The sequence below is a fragment of the Phragmites australis genome, chromosome 2, assembly GCF_958298935.1.
Source record: "Phragmites australis chromosome 2, lpPhrAust1.1, whole genome shotgun sequence".
NCBI lineage: Eukaryota > Viridiplantae > Streptophyta > Magnoliopsida > Poales > Poaceae > Phragmites > Phragmites australis.
The window spans coordinates 32,931,170-32,949,977 of record NC_084922.1 but is presented as its reverse complement, the minus strand read 5'-3'; the positions used below and the strand labels follow the sequence as shown (position 1 = coordinate 32,949,977).

General features: G+C 43.0%; 1 protein-coding gene across 1 annotated transcript; it reads right to left on the bottom strand.

Moving 5' to 3' along the window:
* Positions 1-2,402: 2,402 nt before the first annotated feature.
* On the bottom strand, positions 2,403-3,247 carry LOC133910019 (uncharacterized). Its single transcript, XM_062352542.1, has one exon. It carries the CDS (start codon positions 2,991-2,993, stop codon positions 2,553-2,555), a length of 441 nt encoding a protein of 146 aa, XP_062208526.1. The 5' UTR covers positions 2,994-3,247; the 3' UTR covers positions 2,403-2,552.
* Positions 3,248-18,808: the final 15,561 nt, after the last annotated feature.

Sequence of the window (18,808 nt, the reverse complement as noted above, 5' to 3'; positions counted from 1 at the left end):
CCTCACGATATTGGAAAGGGAAGTGAGTGTAGATAAGGTGGGTTTTTTTTTTCTTGCACTAGGAAGAGGCCGTGCATGATCGGGCCGAGGGAAAACGATCTGAAATTCTGAATTCTTCAGTTTTCAGGTGGGGTGACGTCGACTGCAGAATATCTTAACCGCGCTGGCCGCAGTGGATATTTTGGTAGGGCCGTCAGCGCAGCGCACAGGGGAACACGACGTGAACTTGTAAACCAGTATAGTACATGACAACGTGCCACTAGGTTAAAAATGCGACGGTTCCCATTTGAAATGTGCGGTAACTGATTTTACCGGTCCGGTTCGGTTTCATAATGCGCTCGGTAACCAAATTTGAATTAAAAAAATTCAAATCGATTTTGAAAAAACTTTAAAAAGTCCAAAAAAAACTAGAGGTAATTCTAAAACTATATGTGAAAAGATTTTTTTTTAAAAATATCGTTTACATCACCAAATAGCTACTCAAATATTGAGAGTTCGTAAAAAGGCCGAAACAGGCTGAATGCACAGTGAAATCGGCCCGTTTTAGCCCAGCTCAAATGGATAAGGGCAGCCACCGTTCAGCTCGTGTCGGTGCACAACTCACTTTCCTCTCGTGTTTGTCCACAGCAAAAATCAAAGATATTAGTCATTGCTCTTCTAGTATAAGCACAAACTTGAACTGTAATATATTATACAGTGGAAATTAAGTCCATGATATTAGAACTCATTTGCTACAGTTATAACTAAATGTCCATTTCTTCTTATTTCTCATACTTAAATGCTTCACATTTCTACCATAAAAAATGAACAAATACAAAAGGAGTAACCTCACCACATTTGTAACAAATGGTGAGTGTAACCTCAGCCCAATCACGAGCCAAACGTTGCCTGGCTGCCTTCTCTACTCAGGCATTGTTTCAGGGCATTAACCAAACATTGCCTTGCATTTGAGAGGTATCTCGTTAGGCAGTTTCTCAAGCAAATTCAAGCTACCTCGAGGCATGAAAAATGCTTAGACATATGGCTGAGCCCATCAACCAAACAGGCCCATATTCGTTTCTTTTTGTCCTCTCTTGTCTTCTCTGACATGCTTCGGTCTTTTGGCAGCCATACATGTTCCACACATCAACAATGCAACGTTGTAGGTCAGCGCCAGGGAACGTCGTAGGTCAGCGACAGCTGCCCTGGCGCGCAAGTTGTGAATGTCAGCGCCACGGAGTTCGGCATTGTGACCTTGACGCGGACCCTAAACCTTGACATGGCGATACCGTTTCCACGTCACACCATGTCAGCACCACAGGGTTTGGCATTGTGACGTTCAACATCTGCGCCAACGATCTGAGCGTCAAAACTAGAAATAGTTTTAGGGACAATCTATTTGTAAGAATATGTTTTAAATAAATTAGATAAGATACTTTAAATATCACGGTAGGCACTTTTTTTAAACGAATATATCACGGGAGGCATTGCGCCTTTTGTTATGTAGCACGAGTGTATCAGAGAGGAGTCGAACCACTTCTGTCACTTCAACGAAAGGCGAACTGCTGGTACTATGAGACAAACACGAGGAAAGTGAAACGATAATATACTAGCAGCAAAAAGGCGTCCCTGGTGTAGAGATAAGAAAAGCCCTGCCTGACAGTAGGAACTGTAACAGAGTGTTCTAAGGTCATTTAGAACATGATCTGCAAATATGGTAACAGAATTTTCATGCAGGTGCAATCTTGATAGTTTAAACTTTTTCAAACAAATCAATGGTCAAACTTTTGAATGTTTGATGTACAGATTAGATTTCGAATAAATAAGAACGGAGGGAGTAGCTACTGCATGACCTAATAACTATCCCAATTATGCAGCCTGACCGGAGATTGCACGGATACAGGTGGAGGCACCTGCACCTATTATACATGGTGTTAGCTTAAGAACGCTATCACTGTAAAATTCGTGGTTGAAGAATGAAACATGGGTCTTCTCTCAAAGGAAAAAAAGAGAGAAGGAAACAGGGATCATGAGTTGCCAAATGCAGTGATATATCTGCCGTTTGCGCAACCTTTGCCAGTGTAGCTGGTCATTGTGCTCGGCGAGCATACACCAATATACTACATCACATTCTGAGGCGGCAGCGGCGGCTAAGCTCGCGCACATTACAGCAGGTAGCAAGCAAGCGCGCCGGCAGCGGGCAGCAACGCCGTGCACATGTCTGGGCTGTTGGTAGAGATAGTTGTTGTTTCCTTTATCCAAATCCAAGGTTCGCTCCTTACGTGAAGGCATAATTTTTTTAGAAGTATGTGATGTATCTATTAATAGCGAGAGAAGTTCACAGTGATCTTGTTAATTTTCAAATTTCATATCTTTAATCTTTAGTAGGCGTTGTAATACATGTGTTGATGTGAAGTGTGCGTGTGTATTATGCTGAGTTTAAAAAAATCTTTACACCATAATGCAACAACAAAAAGGCTACTTAATGATGATTAGGGAGAGATTAGGCACACGCCCATCGGCAAAGCAGAAGGGCAAGCAAGAAGGCGGAGCAGAGGCGTGCATGCATGCTCTCATATCTGGCAGCCGCAGCAGCAGAAGAAGCAGGAGAGCGCGAGGCCGAGCACGACGGCCTCCACCACGTACATCACGCGGAACGCGACGGCGTCGAGCAGCGCCGGCGCCCAGCCGCCGCCGACGGAGAGCCCCGGCATCCGCTTCCACCGCGGCAGCGCGGCCGCCAGCCTCGACGACGCGCCGCTCAGCTTCCACCGCCGTCCCCGCAGCGCGTGCTCCCGCGGCACCAGCCGCCGCAGCCACCCGCGCCGCGCGCGCTGCCTGTCCTTGCCATCGTCGGTGGCATCGGCCGGCTCCATCGTCCTCGGCGCCGTTTCCTGATCGGCGCCCACTGGCGAGTACATCCGCCGGAGCCACCCCCTGCGCTGCCGCACCGCCGCGCCGGCAGCCGGGGAGATGGCCACCGGTGCTATGTCCAGCTCTGCAGCCATGGCCATGGCCCTGGGGCAGTGCGAGGAGGAGGAGACGTTGATGAAGATGATTCTTGGATGGGACCGAGACGACGTGGGTGGGAGGCGACGTGCAGGGGATGGCTCAGACGACCGGGAATATAAAAACCGTTCCGCCTCTCGCGGTTAGCACCAGATGACTTCGTGCTGCTGGTACGTAACCGTTGGTGTACAAGGAGTCCAGCTCATCGTTTATTGTCAGTGTTGCTGGTTCGATATCGCAACGGCAAGCTCAACAAGTGGAGTAGCCGCGTCGTGGGAGGCGGGTGCACATGCACACTTTCTTATTCAAATTATGATAAATAGTAAATGAATAATAAATTTTTAAACAGTAACTATACGAACATCTTCCTCATTTTGATCTGGCTTCGCACTGAGCTCATCATATGTTAACCGACTAAAATTTCACGCTGTTATTATCTCCAGATTATTAGAGGTACACTCGGATGTTAACTGCGATGGAATTTGGAAACATGCAAGCATCCCAAGAGTAAACTCATGATCTTCCTTCCAGAAGCTAATGTTTAAAAAAAAAAAAAAACAAAATCTTAGTCGAGCAGCTGGCGTTCCAAGAAAAAAACAAAATCTTTCCGGAAGCAGTTATGGTACCTGGCACAGCTAGAATCAGAGTAGGTCAGCGAATACAGAGAAGACGAAAGTGTCAGGAGTTGAAAACCTAAAGTAGTTCTGCACCGCAGTTTGTCACACGGACCACAAGCATAATCGAACTTCAGGTCCTCGGTCGAGCTCTGGCTAAAAAGCTGGAGGCCCTCCGGGGTGAGGGTGAATCGAAGCGTTCGGCGGCGAGCGAGCAAAGTGGGCGAGGAGCTCGGATTCGACACGGCTGAGACCGAGACGAAATCGTAGTACGTCACGGAGTGTACGTTCAGCAATGAACAGCAAACTCCTGTTGCGCCAAGCAATGACCAATCGATTCTGAAGGAAAACAGAAACAAGAGAGTGCCTCGGGTTCGATCCTTGGCTTGGCTTCTTTCTCTGGTGGCGCAATACGAGGCTGACTGAACGTATAGTTCTGAATTCTGATGAGGAAAAAAAAAGCGTGAGGGCGTCAAGAATCAGAGTATTGGGCTCTACAGACAACAGGATCCTCCACTTGTGTGTGTGGGTGGTCTGGTTTGGCAATTGTTACAGTGGACAGCTTTTGGAGGAAAAGAGAGAACCGGTGGTTATAAGCCGCGCAGTTAGTTATGGTAAGCTGCGCAGGGAACCGGTGGTTATGGTTCACAAAGAGAGAACCGTAGTTTTTCAGTTAGAAAACTGGAAAACTAGCCCTGCAAATATATGAGGGCATAATTGCCATATGGTTCACAATTATGGACGAGAGAGACACAGGAAATCGGTGGTTATGGTCGCCAAGAATCAGAGTAGGTCTGAACGTAGTATAGTTCTGAATTCTGATGAGGAAAAAAAAAGCGTGAGGGCGAATCTGAAACAGGCGGTGCAACACTTGGCGCAGACCGAAAGGTCAGCAGCAGTTGTACAGGTGCGACCGCTGGCCGGACTGCGGCCGCCGGGCTGGAGCCGAACTCGCCGCGGCAACAAGGCGTGCAGGCCTACCATAACCACCGGTTCCCTGCGCGCCTTTTCTCGCTCGGCCGCCGCATGTTTTCTCGCAGTTTTCCCTCCGGTCCGCCGGAGAGGCACGGCTAGCGCGCTCGCTGGAGCGGCTTGGATGTGCTGCACGTGTTGGGTTATTTGAATTTCGGAGGCAGCTCCTGTGAAAAGTTCGAAGGGCTTGAAACTTGATTGGTCTGGTCAGAAAAGGTGAGTGGTTTGGTAGCCTCGAGCAGCGACGCCAAGGGCTCAAAACTCAAAATGGCTTGTGCTCGGAGCACAGTTGCCCCGGGAGCCTGCCTGCCCATGGCTGCTTCTGCTTTCATGATCCAGCAAGATGGAGGCAAATCGTCACTTGGTCAGTTCTTTAATCCTGGCACCAACGCCTCTTCGTTTCATGATTCAGACCGTTGGTTACTGCAAGTTCGTTACACCAGCGCATCGGTACAGTTAAAACCTCGGCGGTTCGCAGACGGCAATCTCGGGCCCAAATAATCGGCGCACGCACAAAAGTCGCGTCTGGCTGCATGAAAAAAGGGGCCGTCACATGGCTGCATGCGCGTACGGTCCCTGTCAATCTCACAACTGGCCATTGAGCCATTCCCAGCTTCGAAAGACGTCTGGTTTGTTTGCCATCCATGAAAGTTCCTGGCACTGCCACGATGCACAACGTCTCTTTCTGTTACCCTGTTCCGCCGGTATCGCGCATCATGATGGATGCCTGGGCAGCTGGAGCCAACAACACACACACCTGCACTGATCAAAGCATACATCCACACGTAGAGCTTACGCTGAGTCCTCCTGGTAATACTGAATCGTGTGAATCCTAGAACAGGGTTGATTAACATGCGTTCTTCCATCTGTTTATGGAGGTAGTCACATCTTTCTGCGTCTAGGTTGAGGACCAGGCGACTCTATTTGATCTACGTCACGACGCACATCACTAGTACTCGGTATCCTCTCTTGACGCTGAGTTTAGTTATAAGAAACTAGCTTCGCGCGCCTCAAATTTACTCAGAATCATTTGACATCTACATCTTAAAAGAAATTATATTGTTCGGCGCATGCGAAATCGATCCTTCTATTAGTGAAAAGATGGACAGCACGTACTACTGTCCGTCATGGAAAAACAAATGTTGTTTCACGCTCGATCGGGGGATGTTGAGTACAATGCATGAGTACGTGTGTCCGATTTGTACTTAAAATTCACAAGCCAGAAACTTAGAGAGTAAGCAAACCGTTAGCTGGTAGTCTTGTAGTACCAGCAACTAAACAATCTGTTGTGCCAGGAGCAGGTTGGAGCTAATTATCACCAGCCAAGGCTCCTGGAAGCAAACATGCAGGTCAGTCTCATCTGCGAACCTGCAGCCGTCCCAAAACTTAACATCAAGGAGACCATATGCGCCGCGCTTGTAAGAGTACCAGGGCATTCGTGGTCCAGATGACAATCGAATTCATGCACAGGTAGCATCCGGACTTGTTTAGCAAAGCTCGAGCAGCTCCTCAAGTAGAATCAGGAGTAACTCTGATAAACAAAAGTTTTCAGTTTTTCGCTTCTAAGTGAAAACCATGCAAGTGTATGAATCGACGAGCAGGATGCGATGAACAACTATTCGCGTCTGTTGTCTAGCTAGCAAAAGTGTATGAATCCTAACTGTCGAATATATGCTCTCACAAATCGCAGGCGCTGGCTCTGGCTCCCGGGTTTCCCATGCTGGAGCTGATCACGCATTGTTCTTCCGGTCTCCTGAAACCTTCCGTTACATATGCTCCATTTCACTGCAATTTGGATCTACTAGAAGCTCGGCGCGGCAATTGCCGCACCCAATTGCCCGTGTTTAACCGACTATTTGGAACATTTGCCGTGTTTAACTGACTATTTGCAGATCGTGAGCTGAGAATTCCTTTGCATCTCAACATTTACAGAACCTGAAAGAACCAAAAAAAAAAAAGATGTGTTTTATAGTTTTCCCTTAAGAGCTAAATAGACTTCCGGGTGAAGAGATTAGACCTAACTCTACAATACATCAAGGAGGATGCAAAAGTGCAAGGAGTATTGAAAGGATGGCACCGGGCTATCAGTTGAGGAGCAGGCATCCAGTTTTGATACACACAGAAGGACATAAGTTGCTTTGGTTACCTGTAACCAACACGTAATTGAGGCATCCATCTTTTCTGCGTTTGTATTTGATACAACTAAACGTGCTCTTGAATGACTGTCATGTCTGGATTAAGCAGAAAGGAATGTGATTAGAACTTGTACAGGAGCATTTAATATAGTATATGTAAGAAATGATGTATAAAGTTCTTTTTGGCCAGCTCTCAGGGGCTATTATTTGAGACTATCTTAATTTATACATTATATGCAATTTATACATGGTAAAAGGGACTTTGTTCGGATTAAGAAGGTTTCACCATTGTAGTTCAAAACAGGGGAAGAAATCTAAATTGAACTCTTATACTGCATCGACAATGTATAATCAACTACCTTAATGATGTTCTCTCCCCTTATTCATTGGACACCTAAGCTACTAATTTTGATATAAGTCTTTGCACAGCTGCATATTTATTTTTGTGGTACAGTTCGATTGTCCTGAGTTCGCCTCTAATTAGCACAAATGAAAATTAAATCATAGCTATCACTAAACTGTACTAAATTGAAAAACAATATATGAATACCTGTAGGTACGTGTTCACAATTGATACTGAATTGCACTTACACGTTGAAAAATGTTCCAATAAAGGACATTATGGAGATGACGGTGGCAGAGCCTTCCATTTGGCTGTGCTAGAGCGTCATTGGCTCCTTGTAATCACCTGCAAATTGGATTACTGAAAGTATTTCAGGGTAAAGAAACATATGTCAAATTAGACAAGTAAAGGCACTCGAGAACTAAGATTGCAGATGCTTACTGCTACACGATAATAAAATAACTACATGACAATCGCCCGAGCACACTACTTTGTTCAGCTCTAACTTCTGCGAGATCTCCTAACAACAAAATATTCTAGTTGTTGGGGTTGCATCAACCATTTATTGACCAAGAATTAGCAACCTCAAAGATAACGGCTGAGAAACAGTAACCTCAATAATTTCAACAATAAGAGAGAAAAGCATCTTATCAAACATTATTACACCTGGAACTACTTATAGCATTTCTGAAGCAAGCATGATGAAGCTGGGCACAAAACAAAGCATCAACTTCTTAAACAATAACATGTAAATGCACCTTTTTAGATAACAGGAGGTGAACACGGATGCACGAAAGAAGCTGTTGAGCAGTAGCATATCTAAAAGACAACTGAAACTGAAGCTGTTTATGCATTCATGGGACAGCGGATGGGAACATATGTAGAAACCCAACATGGCAGTAAACACACAGATGTTGCTAGCTACACAACAAAATGGAGGATATGAAACCATGATGATCTACCTTGACATTAAAATATGGCACATGCAAGAATTGCAATCTGGCAGGACATAAGTTTTTGATATGTTTTCAAACTAGCGCTTAAAATCTGAAACATAGTGCACAAAAAAAGACAATAAGTAGTGTGCCCATGATGAGATTATTCGCCTGAAGGGTTAATCCCTGACAATGATTCTAGGGTGCATCAGTCGAGGGGTGTGTAAACGACGCTTACAGGGTGCGTATGCTATGAACTCAAGAACACAAGGGTTATTCAGGTTTAGGCCTCTAGAAGGATAATAGTTCTACGTCCTGTGTATTTGGTTATTAGTGTTTCGGAACTAGTTACATATGAGTTTTATCGACTCCTCCATCTCTTTATATACTAGAGAGAGATGGTGAACTTACAAGTGGACCCCTTTTGCTCTGATGATACTGACGAACCCATCCCATCCGTTAGACATCTCCATGCTCACCTCACCCTGGCCAGTCGGCCTGCCCTGTCCCCTCACCGGTCTCGCACTCGCACCTGCGAAGAGGCCTGCCACACCTACAAGCCCGTCTCGTAGCATTTAATGTTACGGGACAGGCATGACACCTCTGTACTGACCAAGACCTATCCGCCGGGGTGGAGTGCCTAGGGAAGGAAAGACAGTTGAGTGGAAATTATTTAATAAGAATAGACTGGTTTGGTGAGTAACTGCCCGGCGACCAGCGAAGGGTGGTCGCATGATTTCCTTATGTAGTAAATATCCTGGTCACGAAGGCACAGACTGGTCGTGTGGTGGGACCCCAATCCAGGAAAAATATTCTGCCAACTTGAATTGGCCAATGTGGGCCCACGGAACAGGGGGCCCCCTATTCTATACACCGACAAATATCATCAATTAATGCTCATCAAACTTTTTCAAAGAAAGCATGTTCGTTGTTGACCTCACAAAAGAGAAGCATTGTAACAAATAGCTGCCTAAGTTGCGCAGAAGTGGCCCAAGCTGTTGCCTCATCAAAAGCGTTGTACCATTCCTGGTCATCACGAAGGAGGCCACGGGCACTGCATGCTTCTTTAAGCGTTGTATATGTAACACCATTGTATGTTTTGAGGTTATCATAGTTGTGTGCACCTTTAACATCCATTAATAACATTCTAAGGTAATAGCGCTCGCCAACAGATTGGTGGACATAATATAGCCGACCTTTTTTTTATCCTATCTGCCTAGGTTTCCATGTTCTTGATGTTTCATCACATCACCACTTTGAGGGGAATTCACAATATGTTAGCTCTCTCCCTTGAGGATACTTTTTTGTCACGTCCAAAATTCCATAATCGCGTGATTAAGCTTAATCATGCATCATTAGCGTCATAATTAATTTTGAGGTAAATTATTTTGGCGCACTAGAGCACTTCATTTGAAATCAATTGGATGAGAGAAAGAAATTCGGGAGAGAAAAGAATTAAATTCGTAGTTAAAACGGACCTCTTTCTCTCTATCATGTGGGACCCACCCGGCCCCACACCTCCTCCACTCCAAAGGGGCAGCCCACCTGCCCTCTCTCTCTCTCTCTCCTCTCTTCACTCCCCATGTTTCCCCCAGCTGATGCTGCAGCAGCCGCCCTCCCTCTCTCCCTCTCCCACTCAAGCACTCTCTCTTTTACTCCAAAATCCGAGCTCAAGTGGAGGATTCAAGGTATACATGTGGTACCACTGCATTCTGTAGCTCATGAGCTACTTATCTATCCAATCCATTTTTGTTTTCGTGGAAGAATCGAGTAGTTCTTGAAGATCTTGGCATTCTTGAGCTTTTTGGAGCAAAAATAGAGTTTTGGTCGAATCTGAGCTCTAGAGTCGTGTTGGTAGTTGATTAACAAGTCCTAATACCCTTAGACTATCCCTAACATGTTCCCTTTAGGATTGGAAAAGATCTCAACTCGAATCAACCAAAATTCCACTCAAGAACAGTTTCCTGGCTGACTGGGATATTCCGGACTCACCCGGATACTCCGGGTTTAACAGAATTTGTCCGATGAATTGTGTTCAAAATTGATTAGGGTTTAGGGTGCGAGTTTGATTTAGGATTCTTTGGATAGGGCATGTACACGTTTGTGTAGCACAGATTTGTAAAATGAGTCAAAACATCCAAGTGGAAAAATCGTGAAGAAACCAAGTCTGTATCGCTCGGATTATCCGAACAAACCCAGAGACTCCGGGTAGTTATGTGATCATGTAGCAGAGAGCTTCGTTCGGAACCTCACTCAGAGTGTCCGGGGTATCCCGGATAGTCCAGACCAACCCGGAGGTTCCGAGTCAAGTTAAAATAATGCTAATCGAAAGCCTGTCCCGGAGGATGTCCCGGATACTCCGGAACCCGGATAATCTAGATTCACCCGGATACTCCGGGCTAGTCAAATAAAAAGCAGTAACCGAGCACCTCTTCCAGAGGGTCCGAGCCCGGATACTCCGGATGGCTGTTATTTTTCGATTTTCGTTTAGATTGTTTAGTATTGTATTGATTCGCATATCTTATACTTCTAACATGTTGTGAAGCATTGTGGCATGCATTGTTGCACTTTATTCATACTCATGGCATTGCACGTGTTATTCTTTTTAGAGAATGTTGAGCCGATGATCCAGGAGAGCGAGGGAAACTTTGGGCAGCCATCTGAACAACAAAGCAAGCATTTATCATATTGCACCCTGTCAGTTGAATTGAATGAAGTCTAAATATTGATAAATTATGCTTTTATATAGGTTTGCATGTATAGGGAGTTGATGTCGGGAACAAATAGGTAGAACCTACGTCAATTGCATTCTTCTACCTTGATGACTTGTTCATCCAAATTCCTTGTAGTTTTGAGATGATGTTATGTCTAGGTACAAGTTCGACTTATATGCTTAGCCGTGCATAGGTCTTTCGGTAGAAGTCGAACGATGACGTTTTCCGTTGTTCGCGAGCATAGGATTTACTTTTGTCGCACAAATACATGGTTGAGGTTGTTATGGTTGGTTGAGTGATGAGTATGAGACGAGATGTGGATGGTGTTAGAGGTGTCATCTGCCTTCAAGGAATGTCCAGGGGCAGTTCAGGAAGGGAACCCGGACACCGTAGGACGCTTGCATCATTTAAGGTCGTCCGTCGGTACAGTTGGCTTTAGCACCTACCTTACTCACCACATGTCGATCTAATGGTAAGGCGAGCCGAATACCTTCGCAGCTGTGATTTTGTAGGGTCTGAACATCGACGGTGTGAACGAACGGGCTTGTAAGTGGTACTAGTTTGCTCCGGGAGTAGTTCTAGTACTGCCACACAGAGCGATGCATGTCGCACACGGTTGGGGCTGGTTGGGAAAGGTTGACACGGGTACCCCCTTCTGTGCACTTTAGCGGGTGGCACAAGCCGTATGAACCATTTAGTTAGCATAGTTCTACATAGGAATTGTACGGAGACAATATCGGCTAAATTAGCATCAACATTATATGCTATATTATTCTTATTTGGTAAGTGTACAAGGAGCCTTTCTACAGCTGGGAAATGTCTATGAATGTCGAATCCAAATACGCGCTAGAATGCATCTTGCTCATAGATATAGCGGCAATCTAGATATTCTTTTACCTCATTGATGGTTTGAGTTTCATTGTCATATGGTGCACCCTGGCCATTTCTTATTCTTTCAATATAAACCTTGCCACAATCTAGACCTTTTGTCACATACTTGAATAGGTACTTGATAAAAATGCCTTTGTTGCACCACTCTATATTGATATGTGCCTGAAACTTCTTAAGTAAATACATATTATAGGGTACTATCCATCGGCTATTTAGCCTCATGTTTGCTTTCTGGATATACCTGCCATTATCAGGTCTTTTATATACTGCAAAGCCACTTTCATCTACAGTGGCCTCAACATGAAAAGGTTTAGGATATCCTTTCGAACATTTGCCATTCTTCATGCATGTGCTATCTTGGTGGTTTTCACCGCATGGCCCATGTGTCATGTGTTCAACAACTAATACGTATCCTCGGGGATCAAATTTTCGATCTGGGATTTCTACGCTTATGTATTAATCAATATATGCAGGTGTTGGCTGTGAGGTGTCATGGGAAACCCATACAATAATGTGCACGTGAGGAAAGCCACGTTTCTAGAATTTGATAGTATGCAGGACTGATGAGGGGTATAGGAATTCCGTGTAACAAAAAAGAAGAGAACAAAGTAAGTATGAGCGGATTTGGAATGAACGCATCCTAACTTAGGGAAAATAGGTTATGGTAAATAGTGATGCATACATGCGTCAATAGGGCTAAAAACCACACCATTTTTTGTGTATGCTAAAAGTTCCTTGAGTTTCATGTTATATGCTCGTACAACTACGTCAGCTCTGTCTGCAGATTTTTGGTCTGCCTCCAAAATCAATGCTTTAGAGATCTCTGGCCATTTGGAATTGCATGTAAACATTGTAAAGAAATCTGGGGTCCATATACTCTACATATTGCTATTATATCATGGTAATTTTGGATCATGTAGCGCCTTCTGCCAGTGTGTGAAGCTGGCAATACAGTTTTCCCAATATGATTGTCATCTATGCATCCGCGGCTGACGGCATCAGCTATGCCTTGCAAGTTTTCTACTCTAAGTCTAGCTTGGTTTTTAAGTATAAAGCAGAGTCTTATTTCATCTATGAAAGCACGAGCATCTACTTTAGCTTGGTTGGACAGTGCACCGTAACATACATATGGATTTGGCTGATTCTTTCTATAATGGAACATGTAGCGAAAATAGTCTTGCATTGTTGCTATGACACGTGTGTTTTTTGAGATGGATTGACACCACTATAGGGTATTCCAACCTGGTAGCCACGCTCACCATATGGAAAAAGAAGAGGGTACTAAAGCACCATGAAAGTAGGGTGCAAGGCGGATATTTGATGGAGCTAGCCAGCGTGAGTTTGTATTACTATGTCTCGCTTGAATGTGTCTAGTGTGAAGCCACCAACGACAAGCATGGCAAGCTGATCAGTTATAGGTAATTATATTGTACTGGATCACCCTCCTTTGCCCCTATAACTCTAATAATGAACTCTTCATTGTCATGGTGTTGAAGCCTATCTTTTGCTAGCCTAAATTTTTTTGCGAATGGGTTATGCTCATCAAGCATTTGCATTAGCTCATCAACTATCCTTGGATCTAAGGGGTCAGTAGGCCTTTCATTTGGGTTCAATGCATGCAATCTATTTCTAATTTCGTTAGAAGTATCATATATATATATATATATATATATATATATATATGTATATATATGTATATATATGTATGTATGTATGTATATGTATATATATGTATATATATGTATATATATGTATATATATATATGTATATATATATGTATGTATGTATGAACTTAGGAGGGTCACCATCATGTGGAAGCAAAGACCCAATACGGTGATGAACTTGACCGTTAATTTTGAAAACAGGTGGACCTTGACCATCATTCCTAGAGCGCTCTATATTTGCTCACAGTGATATAAAAGCAAATAAGCAATTGTATTGGCGTATATTTTTCATAACTTTTTGCAATGAGCATTACCATCAAATTTAGCTAAGCTAGCCAGAGGTTCGGGTCATTCTCTAAAAGGCGATATACAAATCTTTCCTCCCTTGCAGCAAGAATTGTAAATGATTATATTGTTTATTATGGGTGAATCAGATTAACTCTTTCCCCAAGCCAAAATACAGCATGGCAATATCTATATTCGTAATCAGGTGACCCGAAGTAGGAGTGATGGGGATAAGAAGTTGTATAACAGAATGTTTGAATTAGTGAGACCCCGACTCCACACCCTGGAAGTGTGAAGCAACACGGGAATCACGACCCGTGGGGAAAGCTGTGCAAACTCTGCAGAGTATCAAACTGGTCGATCAGCCGTGCTCACGGATAAGAGCGAACTTGGACTTCTTCAGGATTAGTTGGGATCATTGTTGGTATGGTTGGTCGGGTAGCTGGGTAATGGAATTACCTGGTGAGTCTTGGTAGTCGGATGGAATCCGATGAGTCAATCCTTTTGTCATAATTGTGTCTTCACCTAGTAAATAGGATACTTGATGTTGAAGTCATAGGTCATAGTTGCTTAGTGCAGTTAACCTGTGTCTATCCTTTCCTTGACTTGAGCCTCATAACATGTTTTTCCTACACTTACGGAGTACATGTTTGTACTCACACCCGTTGCCCCTTCTTTTGCTTCCCCTTTTGCTGATCAGAAACCGTCAATGAGGCTGCTACCTTCGAAGAAGACGACTTCAATCCAGAGTTGCTATTCTAGGCTAGAGTACCTCCGGTCGACGCCTATGGAAGAATGGAAGCCCCGCTAGCGCTGAAGATCTCTTTAGTTTCCGTAGTGTTTTCTTTTAGACCCTCAGGTCCTTTTGTATTAAGTTAAGCAGCGTTATTGTAATAATGACACGGTAATGATTCACTAATGATGTAAGCGCATATATGAAACTTGATCCTAGCATACATGTGTTGTGCCCGGTTTGTTTCTTTAAAACTGGGTGTTACATAGTGTTATTAGTGTGTGTCTATGAAAACTATATTTTGATGGTTCGGCTTGTAGAGAAGGTCAAGGTGTTGGTATTGTTTTAGTTTCACCTATGGTGTTGTTTTCGAAACATCGATTCGTTTAGAATACTTTTGTACCAACAATCAAGTCGAATATGAAGCTCTTCTGTTAGGTTTACAAATTTTAGAGTCTATGGATGTGAAACATATAGAGGCATTTGGTGATTCATTATTAGTGGTGCAGCAAGTTTCTTAAATTTTTGAATGCTTTGTTGGGTCACTAAATAGCTACTTAGATAAATATTTAGCTATCATAACAAATTTGGATTATTGCACCATCACTCACATATCTAGAGAAGAAAATATGAGGGCAAATAATTTAGCGTAGCAAGCATCCGGTTATAGAGTCAATAGAGGGATGTTCTTTGTATTAGAAAAATCGTTGTTGGCTTGTGCTAGTGTCTATTTGGCCGAACAGCAGGAGGACAGTTCAGTTTTGCCCAAAAAATCAGATTTGCCTACACCTAATGATTAGAGAAAGCCGATAATTGAGTATTTAGATAATCCTAGTTTATTAGTAGGTAGAAAGATTGGGCGAAAAGCTTTAAAATATATGATGTTGGATGGTGAATTATATCGCTGAACTATAGATGGGTTGTTTCTAAAATGTTTAGGTTCGGAGCAAAGTAAAATTGCTATATGTAAAGTACATAAAGGTATTTGTGGTATGCATCAGTCATCTCACAAAATGATGTGGCTGTTAAGGAGAGCTGCGTTTTATTGACTGACTATATTTGATGATTGCTCTAGATATTACAAACGATGTGAAACATGCCAAAAGTTTGTTGATATACAATTAGCTCATGCTTCTATGGTGAATCATATCATCAAACCATGGCCATTCTAAGGCTGGGCTTTGGATTTCATCGGCCAAATTCATCCTTTATCTTCCAAGGTCACCGCTTTGTTTTAGTTGCTACAGATTATTTTACAAAGTGGGCCGAGGCCGTTCCTTTGAAGAATATGACGTATAAAGAGGTAATCAAATTTATTTGGATCGTATTATTTATAGATTCAGCATTATGCAAACTTTAACTGCCGATCAAGGGTCTTCTTTTATTTCTCATCAAGTATGTGAGTTTGCCGAATCATTTAGAATTAAGCTTCTCAATTCTTCACCATATTATGCTCAGGTCAATGGACAAACCGAGTCAAGCAATAAAACCTTGATCAAGCTCATAAAAAAGAAAATAGAAGAACATCTAAAAAGAAGACATGAGGTTTTAAGTGAAGCATTGTGGGCTCATCGCATATTTAAACATAGTGCTACAAAAGTTACTCCTTATGAGTTGGTCTATAGACAAGAAGACGTTTTTCCCGTTGAGGTAAATCTTGGCGCATTGAGAGTGGCATGACAAAAATGATTTGTCGGTCGTGGATTATTATAATGCTATGGTATATAGAATAGATGACCTCAATGATGAAATGTTTAGAGCTTTGAGAGAAATTGAAAAGGATAAATTGAGGGTGGCTAGAGCCTACAATAAGAAAGTAATGGAAAAATCATTTCAAGTAGGAGATTTGGTTTGGAAGATGATTTTACTTGTCGGGTCAAAAGATAGTAAGTTTGGAAAGTGGTCTCCTAGTTGGGAATATCCTTTTAAGGTTGTAGAAATCGTACCTAGAAATTTGTATATATTGCAATATTTATAAGGAGACAAGATGCCTCGGGCTATCAATAGGAAATACTTGAAGAAATACTATCCAATTGTGTGGCAAAACGCTTGAGAAGAGAGGTAAGCATACCTGGACGATGTAATTTGCCATTTCCCTAAGATACATAGTTATACATGGCCGGTGTATTTACTATCACCCTTAGAACGTACACGTGGCTGATATATTATTCATATCATCCTAAGTAATAGCCGAAGATGAATAATTATTTATTTGATGATTGTACTGAGAAAACGTGCTTTGGTGCACAAGTTTTACCAAAAAACAAGGGGGCATGTGTTGATAGCAAAAAATAGCACAACCAGACTTTTTGTGCACATAGGATAGTCCGGTGCTTACTGTGTGTCATCACTGGACTATCCGATGAGTAGAAGGAGATTTTATGTAGAAAACATGCTCTCTGTACAAATTGGTCCGCCGAATGCTCCTGTGCAAACACCATACTATCCGGTGCTTGTAAGTTGATATTAGCCGAAAACATGTTCTCTACAAAAAATAGTCCGACGAGGGTTCCGATGCAAACGACAAACTATTCGGTGCTTATAGCTTGAATCGCATAGAGAGAATTGCTCTCTGCAAAAAATAGTCTAATGTGTTATCTGAGGTAGCATCGGATCATCCGGTGAGTTCAATGGCAAAACTTGTAGAGAAAATTGCTCTCCTGTGAGAATTAGTCCGACGAGGCTTTCGATGTCAACGCTGGATCATCTGGTGCATGTATTTCAAAATTTTGAAGCATGATTTGCTCTCTACAAATATTAGTCTGATGATAGCCTTGATAAGTGTATTTCAAACGCCGAACTATCTGGTGCATATTAGGAAAGAGTTTAGGGTCCAGCCGAGTTGAACTTATCGGATAGTCTGGTGATCAAAATTTTGTTCTCATCGGACCATCCGATGTTCAGTCCGAGTCCGACTCGAGTTGGATTTGTAGATCTGTTAGGATTCTTTTCATGTTTTTGGCCGAACAGAGCGTGTTTAGGGTTAGAATAGAGTCCTACTTTGATTCCTTAGGACTAAGACCACGTCCCTCTTATAAATAGTTGAGGGTGGAGGCTGATTGCAATAAAAACTCAGTCAATCATAACTATTGTATCTAATTTTAATTTTTTTTTATACTTTTCTACACATTATGGTAGTTTTAGAGTAGTTCTTCCCTACTACTTTGAGTTAATTTGGTGGTAGATCTTTGTCGATTTGCTTTTAAATCATCTGGGCGGCGATCCTTAAGGTTACTGGTGAAAATTCTTTGCTTGTTTGATTATAAAGAAGTTACGTGTCGCTGCGAAAAGTGATAGTTATCCAGGATGGATTCGTGTTGCACGGGATTGCTAGTGTGTTATCCGAGGTAGCGCCGGATCATCTAGCGAGTTCAATGGCAAAACTTGTAGAGAAAATTGCTCTCTACGACAATTAGTCCGGTGAGGCTTTCGGTGTCAACGACGGGTCATCCCGTGCATGTATTTCAATTTTTTGCAGCAGGATTTGCTCTCTGCAAATATTAGTCCGGCGATAGCCTCTAGTGAGTGTATTTCAAATGCCAGACTATCCGGTGTATATTAAGAAAGAGTTTTAGAGTACAGTTGAGTTGAACTCATCGGATAGTCCGGTGATCAAAAGTTTGTTCTCACCGGACCATCCGGTGTTCAGTTCGAGTCCGACTTGAGTTGGATTCGTAGATCTGCTCGGATTCTTTTTGCGTTTTTGGCCGAACAGAGCGTGTTTGGGATTGGAATAGAGTCCTACTTTGATTTCTTAGGACCACGACCACATCCCCCTTATAAATAGTTGAGGATGGAGTTCGATAGCAACAACAACTCAGTCAATCGCAACTATTGCATCTACTTTTCGTTTTTATTTACTTTCCTGCACATTATGGTAGTTTTAGAGTAGTTCTTTGCTGCTATTTTGAGTGTCCGTGATTTGGTGATAGTTCTTTGTCAATTTGCTTATAAATCGTCCGGACGGTGATCCTTAAGGTTGCCGGTCAAAATTCTTTGCTTGTTTGCTTGTAAACAAGTCACGTGTCGCCGCGAAAAGTGATAGTTATCTAGGATAGATTCATATTGCACAGGATTACCAAATTCCACGCCAACAGTGGCCTTTGGAAAAAATGGAACACAAATAGGAGGAAAAAGAATCATAGACCCAACCAATAAAAAGCAACCGGGAGGCATATCAGCCCATGGGGGTTCAACCGCACCAACAAAAATTAGGGGGCATGATGAGCACCACGTGGTTAAGCTACGTGGTAATCAAAGCATAGCTGCTTGGAACTCCCTTGGACACGCAACAAAGGGAACCAAAAGGCTAAAAATCTTCAACAGAAGACAACAGAAATGCGAAAACACTAGGTAATCACTGCACTCAACCACCAAGCACTACTTAAAAAAACCGCTTCACTGCCAGCCCATAAAAGGGTTTCACTGCCGGTTTTAGAGCCGGCAGTGGGCAACGGGTAGTGATAGTCCCCGACTATCACTGTCGACCTGTGGACCGGCAATGAAGGGGTTATCACTGTCGGCTGAAGGTTT